Source organism: Podarcis muralis, chromosome 7 (assembly GCF_964188315.1).
Source record: "Podarcis muralis chromosome 7, rPodMur119.hap1.1, whole genome shotgun sequence".
Classification (NCBI taxonomy): Eukaryota; Metazoa; Chordata; class Lepidosauria; order Squamata; family Lacertidae; genus Podarcis; species Podarcis muralis.
In genome coordinates this window covers 88,733,304-88,758,605 of record NC_135661.1, presented here as the reverse complement: position 1 = coordinate 88,758,605, position 25,302 = coordinate 88,733,304, and the positions used below count along the sequence as shown (strand labels likewise).

The following is a 25,302-nucleotide window of genomic DNA, read 5'->3' as shown; positions in this document are numbered from 1 at the left end:
ATGTTAACTTACTGCTTTAGGGCTTGTTTTTAAAAGTCTGGAACCCATCTATCCATATTGCATTACTTCCTATGGGAAAGCACACCTTGGTTTTGGAACGCTTTGGTTTTGGAATGGACCTCGGGAACGGACTAAGTTTGAGAACCAAGGTACCACTGTATATTAAAAGCAACACACCCAAGGCAAGGTATTCGGTACTGGAGGGCGAGTGTGGTGCAGTGTTGCAGAATGCTGAGCTTGGATGTCAGAAATCTGAAATAAAGTCTCTTGCCGTGATTGAAACACGTCCAACAACTGTGGGCGAAAAGCTTGGGTTTCCTAGCCAAACCCACCTTATTGTTTTGTTTTGACAAATGACATGTAGCACCTGTTGTCTTAGGAGATGGCTCACCTCTTCTTTCTGACTTGACCCCTTCTGTTCCCCAGATGATAACTTGTCAGGCATCAGCGGGATGGAGGTGGACGACCGCATCTCCTACCTGGAACAGCGGTTGCAGCTGCAGGAAGATGAGATCCAGGTGCTGAAGGCCGCTCTGGCTGATGTCCTGCGGCGTCTCAGCACCTGCGAGGAGAACGGGCTCAGCCTGCAGAAAAAGGGACCCAGCAAAGGTATCAGGGTGTTGGTGGGGAGGTGCTGGGTGTGGTGTCTGTCCGTCCGCCCGCTGTCCTGCAGCTCCCTTGTCCGCTATGGCCAGCTATGCCCTTTAGCCAGAGTTGTCTGGCTCCTTGACATCATCATCATCATCATAACAATAATAATAATAATTTATTATTTATACCCCGCCCATGTTTCCCCAGCCACTCTGAAAACAATACAGCATCAGACATTAAAAACTTCGCTAAACAGGGCCGCCTTCAATTGTCTTCTAAAAGTAAAATAGTTGTTTATTGCCTTGACATCTGATGGGAGGGCGTTCTACAGGGCGGGCACCACCACCGAGAAGGCCCTCTGCCTGGTTCCCTGTAACCTCACTTCTTGCAGTGAGGGAACCGCCAGAAGGCCCTCGGCGCTGGATCTCAGTGTCCGGGCAGAACGATGGGGGTGGAGACGCTCCTTTAGGTATACTGGGCCGAGGCTGTTTAGGGCTTTCAAGGTCAGCACCAACACTTTGAATTGTGCTCGGAAATGTACTGGGAGCCAATGCAGGTCTCTCAGGACCGGTGTTATGTGGTCTCAGGGGCCACTCCCAGTCACCAGTCTAGCTGCCGCATTCTGGATTAGTTGCAGTTTCCGGGTCACCTTCAAAGGTAGCCCCACGTAGAGCGCATTGCAGTAGCCCAGGCGGGAGATAACCAGAGCATGCACCACTTTAGCGAGACAGTCTGTGAGCAGGGAAGGTCTCATCCTGCGTACCAGATGGAGCTGGTAGACAGCCGCCCTGGACACAGAATGGACCTGCGCCTCCATGGACAGCTGTGAGCCCAGAATGACTCCCAGGCTGCACACCTGGTCCTTCAGGGGCTCAGTTACCACATTCAGGGCCAGGGAGTCCTCCATACCAGCCCACCCTCTGTCCCTCAAGAACAGTACTTCTGTCTTGTCAGGATTCAACCTCAATCTGTTAGCCGCCATCCATCCTCCAACCGCCTCCAGGCACTCACACAGGACCTTCACCACCTTCACTGGTTCTGATTTAAAAGAGAGGTAGAGCACTTAACCAAACTGGGACATAATATTAATTCTTTTTTAAAAAAACCCCTCTTCTTGTTGCTTATTAAAACTGAACGTGCTGTTTTTCAGCCCAAATAGGCCTAGAAATCAGCAAGCAACAGTGCAGTAGTACCTTGGTTGTCAAACTTAATCCGTTCTGGAAGTCTGTTCAACTCCCGAAACTGTTTGAAAACCAAGGCGCGGCTTCCGATTGGCTGCAGGCGCTTCCTGCACTCAAGCAAAAGCCGCGGCGGACGTTCGTTCCGAAAAACGTTCGGAAAAACGTTACTTCCGGGTTTGCGGCATTTGGGAGCTGATTTGTTCAGGAGCCAAGGCGTTTGACAACCAAGGTACCACTGTACTGCAATAGAATAATTCGTTTTAGGGGGAGGAGCAGTAAACCAGATACTGCCCCCTCCAATAAACCAAATAAAAAGTAATTTAATTTACTGTTTATTTATGATTTATTTTTATTTTTGTAAATACATAAGAGACTGAAGGCAGCTAACATGGGAGATAAATCTATCGAATATGGCGAATGAAGAATCCCATTCTGAAGGCCTGTCAAAACAAGACCGTCTCCCACTGACAGGAAAGGAGCTGGGCGGGTCCCCTGGGGAAGCGAGTTCGAGAGTCTGGCTGCCACGACTACAAAGGCCTCCCCCCCCCCAACCTTCCTTCAGACAACAGCAGCTCTTCTGGTGCTACGCTCTGTTTCACCTAAATTTAGGCGGTGTCACGTTCGCTATTATATGCATCCATCATTTTTTGTTGACAGTATATATTTCGGAATCTCTGTCCATAGCAAGTTGGATATTTACTACAAGCAAGGTTTTTTTTTCCATTTCTGTGAGCAAGCTTTGGTTATTGGCTGCAAAAAGAAGAAGTTAATTTGCTGATACGGACACTTTTGTGTCTGACAATAAGTGGGTGCAATGACCATTAAGGATTAATGCTCTGTATAATTCAACACAAGGGACGCAGGTGGCGCTGTGGGTTAAACCACAGAGCCTAGGACTTGCTGATCAGAAGGTCGGCGGTTTGAATCCCCGCAATGACGGGGTGAGCTCCCGTCGCTCAGTCCCTGCTCCTGCCAACCTAGCAGATCGAAAGCACATTGCAGGGGGTTGGACTAGATAATAATAATAATAATAATATTTTTTATTTATATCCCGCCCTCCCCAGCCGAAGCCGTGCTCAGAGCGGCTAACAACAATAAAAAATAACACAGTTTACATAAAATCACAATCAATTAATTGGCATGCATTCTAAAATCAATTCATTCTAAAATCAAATCAAAATCAAATTAATGGCAACCATTGGGCTAGAGTTCTGTGAGGATTACCAAAGGAGGGGGTCAGGCTGTGCCTTGGCCAAAGGCCAGGCGGAACAGCTCTGTCTTGCAGGCCCTGCGGAAAGCTGTAAAGTCCCGCAGGGCCCTAGTCTCTTGTGACAGAGCATTCCACCAGATCGGGGCCACGGCCAAAAAGGCCCTGGCTCTGGTTGAGGCCAGCCTAACCTCCCTGTGGCCTGGGATCCTCAGGGTGTTATTATTTGCAGACCTTAAGGTCCTCTGTGGAGCATACCAGGAGAGGCAGTCCCTAGGCATATAGGGCTTTAAAGGTTAAAACCAGCACCTTGAACCTGACCCTGTACTCCACCGGGAGCCAGTGCAGCTGGTAAAGCACTGGATGAATATGATCCCATGGCAAGGACCCCGTAAGGAGTCTCACCACGGCATTCTGCACCCGCTGGAGTTTCTGGGTCATGACTCTCTGGGCACCCTACACTCTGTGATTGTGTAACCTACAATTCTGTGATTCTGCGATTGTGGCCCTGTCTGGAATTAACACCTTGTCTCCCTTGCAGTTTACCAGCTGCTGAGGGGTCTGCCTTCCAGGCCTGGCTTGAGCAATGGGATCATCCCCCAGAGGAGGGGCTACTCAACCTCCCCGTCGTCCCCCAAGAGAGAGCTGCTTCCTGGGAAAAGGTGAGGGGTCCCAAGAGCACCTTGTACAAAGGCCTCATATTCCTCTCTCCTCCTCCTCCTCCTGCTGCTGCTAAATCTCTTCTTATCTCAATTATTTAACTCGGGGAGACTGCAGGATTACTCTGAAACATTTCGTATTGGCTGGCTGTGTTTAAAATGCATTTTTTTTTAGCATGGTTTGTGACTAGAAGCCAACCTTGAGGGCCAGTTTGATCCAAAAAATGTAGGTGATGAACAGAAAAGAGGTGGAAAGGAAATGTACACAAATCCAAATTTCAAATTCTGAAGTGATTGGTGGTTCTTCTAAAGCTCAGTTTTTAGGAGCACTTTAATTTTAAATAGTTCTACAAATATTTACCTGGAGTAAGGGAAAACCCCTCCTTTTTTCCAATTTGAAGAGATACTCAACAACCAGGGGAGATTAGGAGAGGCTTGAATGAGGCGCTTCAAAGCCCCAGAACGCAGATAAATTTTTCCACTGGGCAGGTTGGCTTCTTGTCAAAACTGGCTGTAATTTTCCTCGTTTCCCTTTCTCTCTCTGCAGACCGGTTCAGGGAGAGAGAGGGAAGGCTTAGATGCTTTTGTTTTCATTTGGCACAAATGAGAATTTAGCTTTCTCTCCCCCACTTTTGAAAGGCCTGGTTGTGATGGGCAGGGGTTGCTTTCAGAATATCTGCTGAGCTGAAAGATGATTAAGGTTGAATGGAGACTGGCAGGTGTATATAGAACAGCACAAGAACAAAAATTAAAATGCTATCTTTAAGAATCTGCTTGAATGACTACCCTGTGGGGGGCCGCCATGTATTGAATTGGACCCAAGATCCATCGCCTTCTTGTTCCCAGTAGCTGTTAGTCAGCTGCTTAAAGGCAGGCTTCCAATTTCTCTGAAGACAGAGAGTCCAAAGATGTGTCCAATATGCCTTTGCTGGCAAATTCACTGCCAGTGAGCCACTGCCGTTCTGCATCCATCTTGTCTTTGAATAGGGGTTACAAGGACTCAGCAGCTTAGGTCTTGCAAGGAGAGTTTCTTTGGCGCAGGGCCTCAAGTCTTTCGAAAAGCCATCTTGCAGAGAAGCTGAAATATACTCGGAGTCGAGAGTGGATTTCATGCTCTTTATTCAGCTCATAGCGGTGAGGAGGAATGGAAGTTCCCCCAGAATGTCTGCTTTATATACATTATTTACACAATGGGCTCCATGTGATTGGCTAATTCCGGGATTCTCCTGTAGGCCAATCAGGTTGCGGATTCACTTCCACCTGGAGCTGGATTGGGTGGCTCCTATTGTTCTAAGACCAATCAGACTGCTGCATTCTGGATCCTATTGTTCTAGGACCAATCAGACTGCTGCATTCTGGATCCTATTGTTCTAGGACCAATCAGACTACTGCATTCTAGATCCTATTGTTCTAGGACCAATCAGACTGCTGCATTCTGGATCCTATTGTTCTAGGACCAATCAGACTGCTGCATTTTGGATCCTATTGTTCTAGGACCAGTCAGACTCCTGCCTTCTGAATCCTATTGTTCTAGGACGAATCAGACTGCTGCCTTCTGGATCCTATTGTTCTGGGACCAATCAGACTGTTGCCTTTTGGATCCTATTCAACTCAGTACATAACAGAAGTGGTCTTGCAAAGTGCTTAGCTTTCCACGCAGCCAGCTCTCGCTCCTCGCTCGCTTCTGCTAGGCCCGCATCACGCTGCTTTCCTTCCCTGCATCCCTCTTTTTCTTCGGCCGGCTCATCCTCCCACCTGCCTGCCCCTTGCCCTTGTCTGGCTATATTGCTAAGGCTCTGTCTCCCACAGCGGGCGAAGCTGGGCTTCTCCAGAGCGCCCAGTCTCACTCAAGCGAGAGGGCATCAAGGACCAGAGAAGCCGCACCACTTCCTCAAGCAGCTCCTGCAGCGGGAAACGCGACGGGTACGTGTGAAAGCCAGACCCGCAAATCCATCCATGGAGGCTGCGTGATCTTTATGACAATTTACACTGACATAACATAATGCTATGGGACATGCGTGGCGCTGTGGGTTAAACCACAGAGCCTAGGACTTGCCGATCAGAAGGTCAGAAGGTCGGCGGTTTGAATCCCTGCGACGGGGTGAGCTCCCGTTGCTCGGTCCCTGCTCCTCCCAACCTAGCAGTTTGAAAGCACGTCAAAGTGCAAGTAGATAAATAGGTACCGCTCCGGCGGGAAGGAAAACGGTGTTTCCGTGCGCTGCTCTAGTTTGCCAGAAGCGGCTTAGTCATGCTGGCCACATGTCCTGGAAGCTGTATGCCGGCTCCCTCAGCCAGTAAAGCGAGATGAGCGCCGCTACCCCAGAGTCAGCCACGACTGGACCTAATAGTCAGGGGTCCCTTTACCTAACATAATGCTATGGGACGTGGGTGGCGCTGTGGGTTAAACCAGAGAGCCTAGGACTTGCCAATCAGAAGGTCGGTGGTTCAAATCCCCGCAATGGAGAGAGCTCTCATTGCTCGGTCCCTGCTCCTGCCAACCTAGCAGTTTGAAAGCACGTCAAAGTGCAAGTAGATAAATAGATACTGCTCCGGCGGGAAGGTAAACGGCGTTTCCGTGCGCTGCTCTGGTTCGCCAGAAGCAGCTTAGTCATGCTGGCCACATGATCCAGAAGCTGTACGCCGGCTCCCTCGGCCTGTAAAGCGAGATGAGTGCCGCAACCCCAGACTCGGCCACGACTGGACCTAATGGTCAGGGGTCCCTTTACCTTTAACATAATGCTATTCTAGGCAGGAAAATAAGCTCCTCTCTCGCACCTCTGCTTCAGCAAAGCTCATTTGACTTGCGCTAGCCCAAGCAGCGGAGTTTATTTGCTAGGGACGCGCCTTCGCTTTTAGCAGCTCAGGTTCTGCAAGACCCGTTGCATCGGCTTCGCGGAGCAGCTGAGGTCTTGCAAAGTGCGCCTTGCTTCGCCTACCTAAACCACCCTCGGGAGCGTAAACCGGAAGCAAAACGCGCCAGCCGAAAGGCGGAGAGTTGCGAGATCGGATTTCAAAGCGCGAGCAGGGAGGAAGCGATGCTTCCCTCCCCAAAACCGGATATCTCCTTCTTGAGGCGCGCCGCAACTTTTCTCCGTTCCTGCCATACCGGGTGGGGAGTTTCCTCCCCTCCCTGTCACTCTTAAAGCCACAGGTGCCCTACCAGCGCGTCTACACGCGCACAGCAGGATTCACACGTGCACGGCCATCACGCATCTTAAGCCATCCCTCGGAGCGGAACGGCTCTCGGCCCGCTAGTTGAGCCGGGGCGAAACGGCGGCTGCTTCTCGCTTGCGCTCCGTGGGAAAAACGTCCGGTTTTTTCCCAGGCGTCTGAAACAGCGCGGCCCTTCTCCCCGCCGCCTCCTCCAGCGCCGGTCACCAGCACGTAGAGGGTTAAAGAAAGGCCCCGGCCCGGGGGAGGGAAAGTGAAAGCCAGGAAGGAGGGGAAAGTTGGAAAGTTTCCCGCCCGGGCCCCATTGCTCCGCCGCATCCCCCGGGACGCGCCTTGCAGTTCGTTGCCTTGCAGTTCCAGGCAGCCCGGGCAGGAATCCTCCCCTTCGCTGCTCGGAAGAAGCCTCCCTCTCCGCCTCCGGAATATCAAATATAAAGAGCAGGAGCCCCTTTCCCCCAGCCTAAGAGCAAAGCCAGGGCATCCGCCATGAAGAAGGCGGCAGGCAGCCTCAGCCCCAGGTAAGGCGGCGTTGGCGCTGATGGAGGGGCCGTTTTGGGCCTTATTTCTTCTCCAGCCCCTATTTTCGACGCCAGGTGGATCATACAGAAGAAGAGTGCCTCTGAGCACGTGCAGAGTGCATTGAGCGCTGACCGCCCATCTCAAGGAATTGCATCCTACTCTTTAGGCCTTTTTGTTTTAAACGGGGGGGGGGGAGAGCAATGGATGATCTGCTTTGCCGTCTTCTTTCCGGGTGGGGCACCTCGGATACGGTTGCTAAGTTGGGATAGGAGTTTCTCTATGTTGAAGTTGGGGGGGGGGCACGGAAGGGAGTTACCCAGAGTGCAGAATTGTTCCTTAAGACAGGTGACTTGGTTTGCTGGGCTTGGCTGGGCCTTCCACGCGAGGAATCATGAAACAGCAGAATTGTGGAGTTGAAGGGACCCTCAAGGGTCATCCAGCCCAACCCCCTTTGATGCAGGGATCAAATAATGGGGAGCTAGTTGTATGCCATTTCTGGGAGATGAGGCCAGCCCTGCAGGAACTTAGGGTTCCAGAAATGAATTGGGTATAGGGTGGGGGGCCCTTATTGGTGCAGGGCTTAGGGATCCCACAAAAAGGGGCAACAGTGGTAATATTGCACTGCCATAAGCTGGGGGGGGGGCTGTAAGCTGGGGGGGGGGCTGTTGGCATCCCGACTGGTTCTGCTGTGGGGCGGTGGCTTTAGGTGCCACTGAGTGGCAGGCGACCAGCTGGTTTCAAAAGTACTATATTAAAAATACCTTTTGGGTTTTCTGCACCCCTCCCCCCCCCGCCATAGCAAAATGGTTTGGCCCAGTCCTGGAGGCAGCAGAGCAAGGGTAGGCAAACTAAGGCCCGGGGGTCAGATCCGGCCCAATTGCCTTCTAAATCCGGCCCGGAATCAGTGTGTTTTTACATGAGTAGAATGTGTGCTTTTATTTAAAATGCATCTCTGAGTTATTTGTGGGGCACAGGAATTTGTTCATTTCCCCCCCTCCAAAATATAATCCGGCCCCCACAAGGCCTGAGGGACAGTGGACTGGCCCCCTGCTGAAAAAGTTTGCTGACCCCTGAAGCAGAGGGTGGGATGCTCCAAGCCAATTGGATGTTGTTGTTGTTGTTTAGTCGTTTGGTCGTGTCCGCCTCTTCGTGACCCCCTGGACCAGAGCACGCCAGGCCCTCCTGTCTTCCACTGCCTCCCGCACTTTGGTCAAACTCATGCTGGTAGCTTGGAGAACACTGTCCAACCATCTCGTCCTCTGTCATCTCCTTCTCCTTGTGCCCTCCATCTGTCCCAACCTCAGGGTCTTTTCCAGGGAGTCCTCTCTTCTCCTGAGGTGGCCAAAGTCTTGGAGCCTCAGCTTCAGGATCTGTCCTTCCCGTAAGCACTCAGGGCTGATTTCCTTCAGAATGGAGAGGTTTGATCTTCTTGCAGTCCATGGGACTCTCAAGAGTCTCCTCCAGCACCAGAATTCAAAAGCATCCATTCTTCGGCGATCAGCCTTCTTGATGGTCCAGCTCTCACTTCCATACATTACTACTGGGGAAACCAGAGCTTGAACTATACGGACCTTTGTTGGCAAGGTGATGTCTCTGCTTTTTAGGATGATACAGGGCTATTATTTCACCTGCAGCCCCATTTTTCTGCCTCAAACTTGCCTAAGGCCACCTGTTCTGTTTCCTGGCTTTGTGCCCAAGGGGAGGGGGGCTGAATCTGAGGCTCTCCTGCCCCCAACCCTCCTTGCCCCACGGCCTCAGGAAACTAGAGCCTTCCCGTGCCAGATGCACAGCCCAAGGGAGGCACAGGAATCCATCCTGGGGGGTCCTACAGCCTGTTCCTTGGTGCAGACAGGGGGCCTTGCAGTGGTGCTCTGGAGGGAGGGAGTGGGAGAGGAGGCCCATTGCCTAGGCTGATGCAAGATCCTAGCAGGATCCCCCCAGAGAGAGAGAGACAGAGAGAGAACAAACAGGGAGGAGGCGGTGGCAGCAGAATCCCCTGGGCAGGGCATGGAAAAGGGTGGGGAACGCCCTGCCAACTGTTACTCTACATGGAGGGAGATAAAAGAGCCTTGGAAGGCTGGCAGGGAGGTCGCCCCGCCCTTCTCCAAAAGAGAGAGAGAAAGGAAACTACTTAACCCCTTGGTCGCTGAGTGGTGGGGAAGAGGCTGGTGGTTTAAATGTTTCTCGGAACAAAATCAAGCGGGGATAAAGTGCGTTCCGGGGTCCCCAGGGCAGCCTCTTCTGCAGAGATGCTGAGAACGAACCTGGCACTCGTTGGTCGGAAAACTAGAAGGCGGGAGCAAGTTAAACTGATGCTAATCAACTGGCTAGAGGGACGCGGGTGGCGCTGTGGGTTAAACCACAAAGCCTAGGACTTGCTGACCAGAAGGTCGGCGGTTCGAATCCCCGCGACGGGCTGAGCTCCCGTTGCTCGGTCCCTGCTCCTGCCAACCTAGCAGTTCGAAAGCACGTCAAAGTGCAAGTAGATAAATAGGTCCCGCTCCGGCGGGAAGGTAAATGGTGTTTCTGTGCGCTGCTCTGGTTTCTCCAGAAGCGGCTTAGTCATGCTGGCCACATGACCCGGAAGCTGTACACCGCCTCCCTTGGCAATAAAGCGAGATGAGCGCCGCAACCCTAGAGTCGGTCATGACTGGACCTAATGGTCAGGGGTCCCTTTACCTTTAATCAACTGGCTAGTATGGAGTTTGCAGAGGTTTTACTGGTGGGAGTTATGAGCACACACAAAAAAGGCTTGGAAAGAAAGAGAGGTGGATTGTAGAGTTGGAAGGGACCCCTGGGATAATAATAATAATAATAATAATAATAATAATAATAATAATAATAATAATAAAAAATAATAATTTATTTGTACCCCACCCATCTGGCTGGGTTTCCCCAGCCACTCTGGGCGACTTCCAACAAATATCACACTAAAATGTCACACATTAAAAACTTCCCTTCAGATGTCTTCTGAATGTCAGGTAGTTGTTTATCTCTTTGACATCTAGTGGGAGGGCGTTCCACAGGGCGGGCGCCACCACCAAGAAGGCCCTCTGCCTGGTTCCCTGTAGCTTGGCTTCTCACAGCGAGGTAACTGCCAGAAGGCCCTCGGAGCTGGACCTCAGTATCTGGGCAGAACGATGGGGGTGGAGACACTCTTTCGGGTATACTGGGCCGAGGCCGTTTAGGGCTTTAAAGGTCCAGTCCAACCCCCTGCAATGCAGGAATATGCAGCTGCCCTGTTTGGGAATCGAACCTGCAACCTTGGCGTTATCAGCACCACGCTCTAACCAACTGAGCTACCCCCATATCTTGAGGTGACCCCACTGGTCTCCACACTGCGCTCTGCACGGAGGCATCCATCTGCCCCTTTGCTGGAGGGGGGCAGTCTGACTTCAACGGACCTTTAGGACTGATTTAGCAAGATAGTTCTGCTCTCTGCATTCTTACTCGCATTTCTTGCATTGGAAGCATCAAACGCTTCTGAGTCCCAGTTGCTGGAAACCACAAGAGGGGAGAGGGCTCTTGGGCTCAGATCTTTCTTGCGGGTTTCCCACAGGCCCCTGGTTGGGCCCTGTGAGATCACGATGCTGGACTGCATGGGCTCCCTTTGGCCTGATCCGCTGGGCTCTTCTTACGTTCTTCTCCGTTCCCCCATCTGGCGTCTTGCATACTACCTTATCCTGAAGGCTGAGAGCATTCCGATAGCTGGCAGTGCAACATCTTTAAGAATTGTACTGGACTAAATGGACGCAGGTGGCGCTGTGGGTTAAACCACAGAGCCTAGGACTTGCTGATCAGAAGGTCGGCGGTTCGAATCCCCGCGACGGGGTGAGCTCCCGTTGCTCGGTCCCTGCTCCTGCCAACCTAGCAGTTTGAAAGAACGTCAAAGTGCAAGTAGACAAATAGGTACTACTCTGTCGGGAAGGTAAACGGTGTTTCCGAGCGCTGCTCTAGTTCGCCAGAAGCGGCTTAGTCATGCTGGCCACATGACCCAGAAGCTGTACCAATAAAGCGAGATGAGCACCGCAACCCCAGAGTTGGCCACGACTGGACCTAATGGTCAGGGGTCCCTTTACCTTTTTAAATGTCCAGAGCTATTAAGAGTCTTCAGAGAATACGGTTCAGCCTATAAAACTTTGCCACATGCAGTTTTGGAGTCTGGACATTTGCTTGGCAGATAATGCGCTTTTGCAAACTCCCTCGCTCCCTCACAAGCCCACGAGCAGCACGACTGCAGAGGCCTGTTCTTCTTCTCTGATGCACTGGCAATGCTTGGCGTGGCTTGTCCTGCTGAAGCAAACGTCTCTATCGGGCTGCAAGCTGGCTTCCCCTCCGGTGGTGCCTCTCCTGCTATAGACTGATCTGCTTTGACGTCACGGAATGAGCAGCAACATTCTGCCTGCCGGGATGCGAGGATTTGTTTGATGTGGGTGCAGTCGCCGCCGCGAGGGGAGTACAAGCCCGGCAGAGGGGAGGTGCAAGAGCGAACCACACGCAGAATCCAAGGATAGCAGCGGGTGTATTTTGGCAGAAAGGCAGGAAGAGATGTGAGGGTCAGCTGAAAGCTGTTTGCTGCCAACGGGAGGCTGAAGATGAGGGAGGGAGAATAACTCTGTAGTCGGATTGTTGCAGCAGAGATTCGCCTTCCTTTCCTCCCCCACCGCAGTCTTCCCCTTTCATCCTAACTGTCTCCTCTCTTTCCTTCGCAGCAAACCTAAAGAATCTACCTTCAGCGCTGGTGAGTAGATGCTGCCACACTTTGCAGTTTGTGGTGGGGGGAAACACCCAGGAATCCAGTCCGAGGCTGGGAGCTGGGCATGGCCTTAGAGGCCTGGAGGTCACGCGGAGTATCTGAATGGTGTGCGCCTGCATGCTTCAGGTTGTACAAAAGTCTTGAGAGACGGGGTGTGTGTGCCCTTTTAACACAGCAAGAGTTCTTAGAATAGCGGGGGGAGTAGACCGGTCAAAGAGGGAAACTCGTCTAATAAGCTTGCCTTCTGCAAATTGTCCCTTCGTGGTCGCCAGGAGGGAGGGTCTTGCTCGCCCCAAGTGATTACCGTATTTTTCGCTCCATAGGGCGCACCGGACCATAGGGCGCACCTAGTTTTTAGGGGGGGGAATAAAGAATTTGTTTTATTTTCCCCCCCCAGCCTGAGCTTCCCCCGACCCCAGCCCCCAGAACAGGCTGCTATCCGCAAGCCTTCGGAGCCCAAAGGCTTGCAAATAGCTGCCTGAAGCCCGGGGAGCACAGTGCTGCACTCCCTGGGCTTCAGGCTGCTATCCGCAAGCCTTTGGAGCCCGGCGGGAACACCCGCTGCGCTCAGAAGGCTTGCGGATAGCTGCCTGAAGCCTGGAGAGGGAGAGGGGTCGGTGCGCACCGACCCCTCTCACTCTCCAGGCTTCAGCGAAAGCCTGCATTTGCCCCATAGGACGCACACACATTTTCCCTTCATTTTTGGAGGGGAAAAAGTGCGTCCTATAGAGCGAAAAATACGGTAGCTTTCTACAAGTTTTGCTTCCGGGCGGGTGAGGTGAGAGACGGAGGAGAGCGTCTGGTTTTCGGGGAAATCAAGGTGCTCTCTTGTGTAGAGGCAGCCCCGATCCCTCTGGGCAGCTGGCGCAAGCGCGGTTACGGGTGATGGGTGATCGTGACGCTTTCTCTCTCCCGGCGATCCATACGCAGAGGATGGTTACGTGAAGATGTTCCTGCGGGGGCGGCCCATCCCCATGTTTGTCCCCGATGCCGTTGTCGCCACCTACAGCCTCGATGCCAAGCTGGACCTGCCCCATAAGAAGCTGAAGCTGGACTGGGTGTATCCTACTCAAAACAGTCTCCCTAGGGGCGGGAGAGGAGAAAAGGGAGTGGGGGTGCTTGAAGCGATTTCTGGATCTTCCCTTCCTTGGCTCCCAGAGCTGGTGGCTAGGACCGCAAAGCCCATTCTCTATTCTTGCCCTTGACCCGCCGGCATCCGCTCCAGCTATGGGTATCGGGGCCGCGACTGTCGCGCCAACCTTTTCCTGCTGCCCACGGGGGAGATCGTGTATTTCGTGGCTGCTGTGGCTGTCCTCTACAACGTGGAGGAGCAGCGCCAACGCCACTACCTGGGCCACAATGATGACATCAAGTGGTGAGCGGGGGTGGTGAGGTGGTTCCTGCGCGGTTTCTTTCCTCTCCAGCTGGAACGGCAGAGGAGCTGGGGGGGGCAAGATGCACTGGCTCCCGGAGGAGTACAGGGTCAGGTTCTAGGTGCTGGTTTTGACCTTTAAAGCCCTTCACGGCCTAGGACCCTTGTAGCTACGGGACCGCCTCTCCCGGTTTGCCCCACGGAGAGCATCAAGGTCCATAAACTGCAACACCCTCGAGGTCCCGGGCCCTAAGGAAGTTAGATTAGCTTCAACCAGAGCCAGGGCCTTTTCAACACTGGCCCCGGCCTGGTGGAACGCTCTGCCTCATGAGACCAGGGCCCTGCAGGATCTGATTTCTTTCTGTGGGGCCTGTAAGACAGAGTTGTTCCACCTGGCGTTTGGCTTGGAGCCAATTTGATCCCCTCCCCCTCTTTCTTTTTTCTTTTTTCCTTTCTCCTCCTGTGATGAGGCTGCATTTTAATGTTTCAATGTTGTATTTTAATCTTGTTTTTAAGTTGTATTCATTCAACTTGTTTTCATTATTGCTGGTTAGCCGCCCTGAGCCCAACCTTGGCTGGGGAAGGCGGGGTATAAATAATAAAAATTATTATTATTATTATTGCCAGTTTGCAGGCGGTGCCACTTGTAAAAATAGGAGTCATTGCAAGGAATGGGTGGCAGTGGCAGAGAATATGCCCATGCTGCCCAGGGCGGGCAGGCTCCCAAGGGGGGCGGGGTGTGGAGGGTGCCCTCCCAGGCGTGGGATAGACACCCGGGTGCCTGGAGCAACACGCGCCCTGCAGCCGGGGGCAAGAGTGAGCCACCCGCAGGTGCCCATGGCGGACATTCATCGCACCTCCTGCCCGTGACTCCCAATCCTCCCACAGGCTGTCAAAACGAAGGGGGAAGGGGGGAAGGCCGTCGGCACAGCGGCACAGCTCCCCCCACCTTACCCCGACGGCTCGGGATAGGCTTGGGAGTCATGGGTGGGCAGTGTGATGAATGTCACCCCCCTCAATGAGGGCACCCAGGGCAGTCCGACCCCACCGCCCCCCTTCCTACGCTCCGGTGGGTGGGTGGGTGGCCTTTCGGAGCACCCGGTGCTCTCTCTGCGTACGAGTGTGTGACTTCTGTCCTTTCCTGTCTCACTCAGCCTGTCTGTGCATCCTGACATGGTCACCATAGCAACTGGGCAGGTGGCCGGGACTTCGAAAGATGGCAAGGTGAGGGGCGGCTGGCTATAGAGGCGGAGGTGCCAGAGATTGGGAGGTGGCGGGAAGAGAGAGGAGGAAAGGAGAAACGGGGACAGATTGCATACATTTAAAGCCAACGGGGAACCCCCCCCCCCCGCTTCTGAAATAATGGGGCAGCTGAACATTTGTGTACTTAAGAGCTGCCCTTTATGTCTCTTTACTTTAGCACCCCTTCCCCGTCCCAGCCAAGGCAGGGAGATCCTGGTCTGCTGCTGCTGCTGTTTCTCCCCAGTACAGTGGTACCTCGGGTTAAGTACATAATACGTTCCAGAGGTCCGTTCTTAACCTGAAACTGTTCTTAACCTGAAGCACCACTTTAGCTAATGGGGCCTCCTGCTGCCAGAGCACAATTTCTGTACTTATCCTGAAGCACTATTTCGGGCTTAGTGGAGTGTGTAACCTGAAGCGTATGTAACCTGAAGCGTATGTAACCCGAGGTACCACTGTATCTTGTAGCCAGAAGTGTCTGCAACGCCTAAATGTGGTTGCACCAATCTTCTGTTGCAGCTAATAGCCGACTCCAGCCCTGCCTTCCTCTGTTCTGCTTTTAAAACAAACCTTGTGGCCAGTGCCTTTTCCAGAGCCCCCAGGTTCCACAAGTTGTTTCTGTGTTGTGTGAAGAGTTGCTTCCTTTTGTGCATCCTGAACCGGTATTCTTCCTTCCGGCAGCCTCTGCCTCCCCACGTTCGGGTCTGGGACTCTGTGAGTCTGAATACGCTCCACGTCCTGGGCCCTGGGCCCTTCGACCGAGCCGTGAGCTGCGTGGGATTCTCAAAGTCTGTGAGTGATGCTTCCCTTCCCTTCCTTCCTTCCTTCCGCCAAATAGGGGGTACCCAGAGCCCACTGTTCAATCCCACAAGCTTGGGTTAGGTAGATAATGATGATGATGGTATTAATAATAATAATAAATAAATAAGGGGAGGAGTTTAGAAAGAAAAACGCCACAGTGCATCTGCAGTAGAACAACAGGACGCCTTCCTCTGCCCCAGCTGCAACAAAACATGTCTCTCTTGTATCGGTCTCTACAGCCACAGCAGGCGCTGAAACTCTCCCGTGGTTTGACTTCATCCCTGAAACCGAAATCCTCTATTGTCTCCTGAGACAGACAGAGGCCAGCAATGTGTTAAATTTGTATTCTGCCCTTCCTCCAGAGATCCCAGGGCGGCTCACAACATAAAAATACAAAACAAGAACACAAAATACGTAGGAAAAAGAAAAACAAACCAATAACATCCCCTCCCACAGACACATTTAAAAGGCCGTAGATTAATCAGCCAAAGGCCTGGGAGAAGAGGAACAGTTTTGCCTGGCGCCTAAAGATATGTAAAGGGACGTGGGTGGCGCTGTGGGTTAAACCACAGAGCCTAGGACTTGCCGATCAGAAGGTCGGTGGTTCGAATCCCCGTGACGGGGTGAGCTCCTGTTGCTCGGTCCCAGCTCCTGTCCACCTAGCAGTTTGAAAGCACGTCAGAGTGCAAGTAGATAAATAGGTACCACTCCAGCGGGAAGGTAAACGCTGTTTCCGTGCGCTGCTCTGGTTTGCCAGAAGTGGCTTAGTCATGCTGGCCACATGACCCAGAAGCTGTACGCCTGCTCCCTCAGCCAAGAAAGTGAGATGAGCGCCGCAACCCCAGAGTCGGCCACGACTGGACCTAATGGTCAGGGGTCCCTTTACCTTTAAAGATATGTAACAAAGGCTTCCCTGGGGAGAGCAGTTCCACAAACAGGGAGCCACAACAGAAAAGGCCCCTGATGTTGTCTGACCCTACAGAAAGCAATTGGAACCTACTCAGACCATTGGTGCATCAGGCTCAGAATTACCTACACTGACTGGCAGCAGGTATCCAGGATTCCAGGCAGGAACGTCTCCCAACTAGGATTGAATCTGTTTGCAAGGCAGATGCTCTAGCCTTAAGCTACGGCCCGGCCCGTTGACCGCTAGTGAGGTTGTGTTTTGTGGGGGGGTCTGTGTGTGTGGAAGGAAGAGGAGTTTGCAAGTTCAAGGAGCCCCAGCCTCCACCCACCTGCCTTCATATTCTGAGAAGGCACACCCTCCCCTTCCCAGTCCCAAATTCTGTAGTCGGGGGGATGTCAGTTCTGCTATCAAGACCGCCTAAACCTTAGTTTTACAGAGCTTGTTCATGCTTCTTCACAGAGCACTGGTTGGTCTGTTTTTTGAAGAGGGAGCAGGCATGAAATTTCTAATTCTTCTAATGGAAGAAATTTAAAGACTATCTACAGAAATATTGTAAAATTAATGAATGTTAGAATGATGTTGGATAAAAGGTTAAGTGGTTTCTAGCTATAACGCTATAAGGAATATGAAAAAAATGGATTATTAACAGGTAAAAATTTAATGTTACAATATTTTAAGATTAAAGACTAGGATAAACAAAGAGGGAAAGGATTTGCTGAACTAACAAATTGAATTGGAATACAAAAAGGGAGGTGTGAGGAGGTCTGGGAAACAAGCAAATGAAAGATAAGTGATGAAAGATGGAATTGTTTTTTAACTATTTTTATTTTGTTTTTTTCTTTTTTCATTTTGTAACATTTTGAAAATTTTAATAAATATCTTTATAAAAAAATATGAAATTTCTAATTAGGTTTTGCTGCTAGAAATGGCTTGCCATGGTGAATCCAAAGCATTGAATGGCAGTTGTGAGGGGTGCTGCCTCTATCCCAGTACACTGGCTCCCAGTACATTACCGAGCACAATTCAAAGTGTTGGTGCTGATCTTTAAAGCCCTAAACGGCCTCGGCCCAGTATACCTGAAGGAGCGTCTCCACCCCCATCATTCAGCCCAGACACTGAGGTCCAGCGCCGAGGGCCTTCTGGCGGTTCCCTCATTGCGAGAAGTGAGGTTAGAGGGAACCAGGCAGAGGGCGCCCGCCCTGTGGAACACCCTCCCACCAGATGTCAAAGAGATAAATAACTACCAGACTTTTAGAAGACATCTGAAGGCAGCCCTGTTGAGGGAAGCTTTTAATGTTTAATAGGTTATTGTATTTTAGTGTTTTGTTGGAAGCCGCCTAGAGTGGCTGGGGGGACCCAGCCAGATGGGCGGGGTATAAATAATAATTTATTTATTTATTTATTTATTTATTTTCCATGTCTCTTTTCTCTCACCAGAATGGCGGAGGACTCTTATGTGCTGTCGATGACTCCAATGACCATGTACTCTCCGTGTGGGACTGGCAAAAGGAGCAGAAGTTGGCAGACGTGAAGGTAACTTTGTGTTCTGCCCTGTTCCTCTGGCCAAAATCCAGCCTTCCTCTTCTTCTTTGGCGATCCCTTGTAGCCGACTAAGGTTGTCTTCCATAAACACAGCCTTAACAATGAGTCCGTAAGTGACTGTGGAGGCCAATTCTGGATCCACACGTCCTTCCACAGTGGGGACATTGGTTTCCGGGCGGAGAGTTGATCACGGTGTGGATTTGCCAAGCGTGCCTTCCTCTTAGCACGTTTCTCCCTTGCGTCCTGAGTTCGAGTGTCTTCAAAGCCCAGGACACCTTTGGGAGCGCTCAAAGGCCAGTGTTTCCCAATTGTTATTTATACTACATTTTTTTAGATTTCCCTTGAGAGAGTCTTTAAACCTCTTTTGTTGACCACCAGCATTACGCGCCCCGTTTTTAAGTTTGGAATAGAGTAGTTGCTTTGGAAGACGATCATCAGGCATCCGCACAAAAAATGACCAGTCCAACGAAGTTGATGTTGAAGAATCGTCGCTTCAACACTGGTGATCTTTGCTTCTTCCAGTACACTGGTATTAGTTCGCCTGTCTTCCCAAGTGATGTGTAAAAATTTTCAGAGACTCCGTTGATAGAATCTTTTGAGGAGTTGGAAGTGGTGTTTATACATTATGAACTAGAATTGTGAAGGACACCAGGTTGTGCACAGGCTGCCACAGACTCTCATGGCCGCAGCCTCTGGCCCCTGCATCCTGTTACATCACTGTATTGACCCTCTCTCCTTCCTGCTCCGCAGTGCTCCAATGAGTCTGTGCTGGCCGCAACTTTCCACCCTACGGAGCCGACACTTCTCATTACCTGCGGGAAATCTCACATCCACTTCTGGACGCTGGAGGCAGGCAGCCTCAGCAAGAGGCAGGGCATTTTCGAGGTGAGAGCAGGATCGGAAGGGAGAGGGAGAAGCTGCAGAGGATTGTGGGTAGGCCAGGATTGGGGTGGTTGGCGGGCTTTCCCCCTCAGTCCAGCTCCTGGTCACATCAACAGGCTTCCACACAAGAGCTTCCTGGTGGATTCTGCACAGAAATCTTGCCCGGACCCCTCTTCTGTTAGGTGGGTTACAAACTGTATCCTGAGAAGTACAGGGACCGGTTCCCCTCTCTTCCACTTTGCATGGCCATGTGGGGTCAAGGGGGCTTTTCCCCTTGTTTTCTTAGTCAGCCTCCTTTCTCCAGACGGGGTAAAACCAGGGAGAAGCCTTGTGCGACTCTGCGAAACGACACCCGTTAAAATACAGGTTTTACAGAGCATTCTAAAAATTTGAAAAATGCACGTCACACGTATTGCTTCAGTAATACAGTGGTTCCTTGGTTCTCAAACTTAATCCGTTCCGGAAGTCCATTCCAAAACTAAAGCGTTCCAAAACCAAGGCGTGCTTTCCCATAGAAAGTTATGCAAAACGGACTAATCTGGACTTTTAAAAACAACCCCTAAAACAGCAATTTAACATGAATTTTACTATCTAACGAGACCATTGATCCATACAATGAAAGCAATAATCAATGTACTTGTACTGTACTATAAAATAAATAAGACAGTATTGTAGATGATAAAAATTAAAATTATTTTTTTTCCTTACCTGCACTGATGACAGTCATTGTTTAGACGGGAGGCTTTTATCCATTTCTACAGTCACACAATCAATCAATAGCTGAACTGGGTTCCACACAGTCACAAAAACGAATTAACTGAAAAAGCCTCAAAAACGAAAATGCAAAATAAATAGCAAAAACAAAAGCGCCAAACCTAATCCATTCCGGAACTCCGTTTGACTTCTGAAACGTTTGAAACCCAAGGCGCAGCTTCTGATTGGCGCAGGCGCCCCGGAAACAGTAGCCAACAGCCGCATCAGATGTTCGGCTTCCGAAAAACGTTCGAAAACTGGAACACTTACTTCCAGGTTTTCAGCGTTTGAGAACCAAGGTACCACTGCATTGCTTCAGTGATAACTACAGTGCTGCCCCGCAAGACGAATGCCTCGCAAGACGGAAAACCCGCTAGACGAAAGGGTTTTCCGTTTTGGAGGTGCTTCGCAAAACGAATTTCCTATGGGCTTGCTTCGCAAGACGAAAATGTCTTGCGAGTTCCTGCAGGGTTCCCCCCCCCTTTCCCCAAGCCGCTAAGCCGCTGATCCGCTAAGCCGCTTATCAGCTGATCGGCTAAGCCGCTTATCAGCTGATCCGCTAAGCCGCTTAACAGCTGATCCGCTAAGCCGCTAAAAGCGCTAATCCTCTTAGCCACTAATGGGCTTGCTTCGCAAGACGAAAAAACTGCAAGACGAAGAGAATCGCGGAACAGATTCTTTTCGTCTTGCGAGGCACCACTGTAACTGCGAGGCCAAGAGGGGGTCTTGTTGTCTGGGCAGCCCAGGACCTCCATATGCGCTGCTCAGGCTTGCGCCCCCTAAGGTAATTTGGGCGCTGCTAACGCTACGGTTTGGCTTCACCCCTGGAGGTGCACTCCATTGCCTCTCGAGACAAACGTATGCCAACCAACCAACATATGACCCAATTGGACCCAGCCACCATTGCTGATTTGCTTTGTCCTCTTCATTACATGTCTACCCTGCCTTTTCCTCCCAAGGAGCGGTGACGTTCATGGTTCCATTCCTCCTCATTTAATCCCCACAACAACCTTGCGAGGCAGGTTAGGCTGAGAGGGAGTGGCCGGACCCCAAAATCACCCTCTGAGCTTCAGGGCCAAGCAGGGATTTGAAACCTCTTCCCTCCCAGGTCCCAGTCCATAGCAAGTCACTAGCTCTCGAATTGCAGACAAGATGGGGGTTTATGCTTCATTTGCTCTTTGGGACGGGGGGGGGGGGGGACACTTTCCCAACCCCACCCAGCCAAACCAGTTGAACCAACTGCTCTGTGTGTGCACACGGTCCTGGAGAACCAGTTCGGATCTGTTTGCTAAAGGGGTTGACTCTTAACCCTTTCTTTCGCAGTGAGCTTTCATGCCCAGGTTTCAATAATAATAATAAATTTTATTTATACCCCGCCCTCCCCAGCCAAGACTGGGCTCAGGGCGGCTAGCACCCGATATAAAAACAAATTGATCAAAATGCAACTTAAAAACAAGATTAAAATACAACATTAAAACATTAAAATACAGCCTCGTTTCAATGGAAACTCAAATCAAAAACTTTTTTGGGGGATGAAAACGCCAAGTCTTCACCAAGGCTAACTATCCAAACTGGTCCTAAGCGGGCTGGAAAAAAGCCAGGGAAGTCTCCAAATAGGAGTTCCATCACAGGAGGAAAAAGGAAAGAGGGGGAGGGAATCAAATTGATTCCAAGCCGAAGGCCAGGTGGAACAACTCTGTCTTACAGGCCCTGTGGAAAGAAATAAGATCCTGCAGGGCTCTGGTCTCATGAGGCAGAGCGTTCCACCAGGCTGGAGCCATCACTGAAAAGGCCCTGGCTCTGGTTGAGGCTAATCTAACTTCCTTAGGGCCTGGGACCTCTAGGGTGTTGCTATTTATGGACCTTAAGGTCCTCCGTGGGGCATACCGGGAGAGGCGGTCCTGTAGGTACGAGGGTCCTAGGCTGTGAAGGGCTTTAAAGGTCAAAAGCAGCACCTTAAATCTGACCCTGTACTCCACCGGGAGCCAGTGCAGCTGAAAAAGCACTGGGTGAATATGCTCCCATGGCAGAGACCCCGTGAGGAGCCTCGCTGCAGCATTCTGCACCCGCTGGAGTTTCTGGGTCAGCTTCAAGGGCAGCCCCGCGTAGAGCGAATTACAGTAGTCAAGCCTGGAGGTGACCGTTGCATGGATCACTGTGGCCAGACTGGGGCGGGAAAGGTGCTGTTGTCTTGCTGGCCACCTCTCCTTAGAAGTGGGGTGAAGTGGGAGCTCCAAGTTGGATTTGGGGTGGGTTTCCCGCCCCCTCTCCTCCCTGTTTTTGAGGCTCACCTGTTTTCCTTCTGCAGAAACACGAGAAGCCCAAATATGTCCTGTGTGTGGCTTTCACAGAGAACGGGGACACTGTGACCGGAGATTCTGGGGGAAACCTCTACATTTGGGGAAAAGGTCAGTTTGGGAATGGGGCGAGGAGAGATGGGATTGCGTTGAGGTGCTCCTAAACAGCAGCTCTGTCTGGTTGGGCTGAATCAGTCTAGCTGGGTGCTCTTGAAATTCTTTTTTGGGAGAATTTGTGAGTTGCTGCAGGGACAAATAATTATATTACTCTTACTGAATCCCTCACTCGCCTTTTCTCACTCATGGTTCGTTCCCTATCTCGTACCGACCAGTCACATAACCGTGTTAGCATTTTATTAAGCGCCTGAAAAGGGACGCGGGTGGCGCTGTGGGTTAAACCACAGAGCCTAGGACTTGCTGATCAGAAGGTCGGCGGTTCGAATCCCCACGATGGGGTGAGCTCCCGTTACTTGGTTCCGGCTCCTGCCAACCTAGCAGTTCAAAAGCACGTCAAAGTGCAAGTAGATAAATAGGTACCACTCCAGCGGGAAGAGAAACGGCGTTTCCGTGCACTGCTCTGGTTCGTCAGAAGTGGCTTAGTCATGCTGGCCACATGACCCGGAAAAACTGTCTGCGGACAAATGCCGGCTCCCTCGGCCAGTAAATCGAGATGAGCGCCGCAACCCCAGAGTCGTCCGCGACTGGACCTAACGGTCAGAGGTCCCTTTACCTTTTAATATTCCGCTTGCATAATGTTCTTGGAATGAGAAGCATAGGTTCACCGAAGAGATACCTGTCCAGCTTGGCTGCTTTAAATTGAACTGAGCCAGGGTGGAGGGAGGGAAAGAGAGCTCTCTCGCTTTAAAGCAGCAAAGCGGGAGAGGAGAGGAGCGGCTTACACCCGTGTAAGCGACTCCTCTCCCGCTTTGCTGCTTCAAAGCGAGCCATGGAAGAGGGAAGGAAGGGGAGCCACGGATCCTCTGCTCACGACTGCAGCAGGATCCCGCCGCCATCTGTAGGCATTCAGTCCATAAGACACACATAAGACATTTCCCCTTACATTTTAGGAGGAAAAAGGTGTGTCTTATGGAGCGAAAAATACGGTAATTCCCAACACTCAGATGCGACGCCAGAAAAAAACACCAAACCAATAACTGGAGGGGCCAAGTGCATTTGGCTCAGGGGGAGAAAAGAGCCCACCTCTCCTAATAGATTTCTGAAAGAAAGGAATGAGACATTGGGGGAGGCGAATGACTCCTCTGGTGGGGGGGGCTTCTTTCCTTCCCCTCCCTTGAGTGCTGCTCTTGCCATTACTTTTTGAAAAGAAACGTAAGTTTGGGAGTAAAGGCAAAGGTTTGGGTAGTGGAGCATAATATTATGGAAAAAGCATTTATTGATTTATTGCATTTATGTTCTACCCTTTTTCACCAAGGTGGTGTACATGGTCGCCCCCCCCCCCCATTTTATCTCCACAACAACCCTGTGAGGTAGGTTAGGCTGAGAGGCAGTGACTGGCTCCCAAGGTCACCCAGTGAGCTTCATGTCCGAGCAGGGATTCGAACCCTGGTCTCTCAGGTTCTAGTCTGACACACCAGCCACTACACCAGACTTGACTCTCCTTATGTCATACAGGCTCCGTTGCGTCTCCAGGCAGCACTTAGGCCTCTAAGGCACCCTTTTCTATTCAGATGCTTTCCTGAGGTTGTGGACTTCATATCCCATCAGCCCCTGGGCCGCCACACGGCCATGCTGGCTGGGGGGGGGGGCTGATGGGAATTGTAGTACAAAACAGCTGGAGGGGAGCGGGTTGGGGTAGGCTTATGGCGTCCTTGCAGATTAATAATAATAATAATAATACAATTTTATTTATATCCCGCCCTCCCCAGCTGAAGCCAGGCTCAGAGCGGCTAAGAACAGTAAAAATAACACAGTTTACATAAAATCACAATCAATTAATTGAAATACATTCTAAAATCAATTCATTCCAAAATCAATTCAAAATCAAATTAATGGCAACCATTGAGCTAGGTGCTATGAGGATTCCAGAAGGAGGATTATCAGCACAAGACAAGGCAGGTATACTCAAATATAAGTCCCACTGATGTCAAAGGGACTTGCACCGAAGTAAGCGTGGAAAGGCTTGCAAACGGATGCTGCAGCCCTGTTAGCGAAGCTGGTTTCTATTGCAGAAGAGAAATCCTTTCCAGGTTCTGTCCTGGGCAGGGGGGAAGGTTGTCCCATCTAACAGCGTTGTCCTTTGCCTGGCAGGGGGGAACAGGATTTGCCACGCGGTGCCAGGAGCCCACGAAGGGGGCATCTTCGGCTTGTGCGTGCTGCGGAACGGGACCATCGTCACGGGAGGCGGCCGGGACCGCAGAGTCGTGCTCTGGGGACGGGATTACCAGAAGCTGCAGGAGAACGAGGTATTGCGGCCGGCTGGGTGGAGTCCTGCCTCCTTAGGGTAGCAGCAGTTCATGCCTTGCTTGGACCCAGACATGGCCGAAGGTGCTGTGGAACGAGGGATCATAGAATCACAGAACTGTAGAGTTGGAAGGGGCCACAAAGGCCATCTGTTCCAACCTCCGGCCAAGCAGGAACAACACGTAACCAAACAAACCCCTGTGTTGCAAAGAGAAGGTCACCGATGTCTAGGCAACACGATGACCGTGTACATACGCAATGTTGTTGTTTAGTCGTGTCCGACTCCTCGTGACCCCCTGGACCAGAGCACGCCAGGCACTCCTGTCTTCCACTGCCTCCCACAGCTTGGTCAAACTCATGCTGGTAGCTTCGAGAACACTGTCCCACCATCTCGTCCTCTGTCGTCCCCTTCTCCTTGTGTCCTCCATCTTTCCCAACATCAGGGTCTTTTCCAGGGAGTCTTCTCTTCTCATGAGGTGGCCGAAGTCTTGGAGCCTCAGCTTCAGGATCTGTCCTTCCAGTGAGCATTCAGGGCTTATTTCCTTCAGAATGGAGAGGCTTGATCTTCTTGCACTCCATGGGACTCTCAAGAGTCTCCTCCAGCACTACAATATTCCTTCAAACCATAACAAGTACAAAATGAAATCTTCAGTCTCAAAGTCTCTGGAAATCTTTAAATGAAGCGAGGTAGCAGACTTTGTACGATGAAAGACAAGCTGCGAAGCTTTGTGTATTCAGCAAATATGACGTCCAACACTGAACAGTGATTCCGGATTTTGACTACCGTTTCGTAGAATTCTTTGTCAGCGTGGTGGGAGGATATAGAATCGCTTCATGAACCCACCTTATTTCGAATGAATGTATGTAAATGAAAATACCAAATGCTGTGGGACAGTGCTCATGTAATAATGTAGTCACAGCATTCAATATTTGACGAAGAATTCTACGAGACAGGAGACAAAGCTTCACAGCTTGTCTTTCATCATACAAAGTCTGGTACC

At 51.1% G+C, this 25,302-nt stretch overlaps 1 protein-coding gene across 5 annotated transcripts in view; it reads left to right on the top strand.

The window, feature by feature from the left end:
- Positions 1-25,302, top strand: part of EML2 (EMAP like 2) — a 49,098-nt gene that overhangs the window by 8,017 nt on the left and 15,779 nt on the right. For 3 of the 5 annotated variants that reach the window (XM_028741900.2, XM_028741899.2, XM_028741897.2), the window contains exons 2-13: positions 427-609; positions 3,521-3,641; positions 5,448-5,561; positions 12,041-12,069; positions 13,015-13,144; positions 13,310-13,459; positions 14,611-14,680; positions 15,380-15,490; positions 17,844-17,939; positions 18,699-18,833; positions 21,892-21,991; positions 24,149-24,303. In XM_028741900.2, the coding sequence (XP_028597733.2) occupies positions 427-609; positions 3,521-3,641; positions 5,448-5,561; positions 12,041-12,069; positions 13,015-13,144; positions 13,310-13,459; positions 14,611-14,680; positions 15,380-15,490; positions 17,844-17,939; positions 18,699-18,833; positions 21,892-21,991; positions 24,149-24,303 (1,394 nt within the window). Of the gene's footprint in view, positions 1-426; positions 610-3,520; positions 3,642-5,447; positions 5,562-6,656; positions 7,328-12,040; positions 12,070-13,014; positions 13,145-13,309; positions 13,460-14,610; positions 14,681-15,379; positions 15,491-17,843; positions 17,940-18,698; positions 18,834-21,891; positions 21,992-24,148; positions 24,304-25,302 lie in introns of those variants that run through there. The other 2 variants (XM_077932396.1, XM_028741901.2) reach the window with 2 other exon arrangements.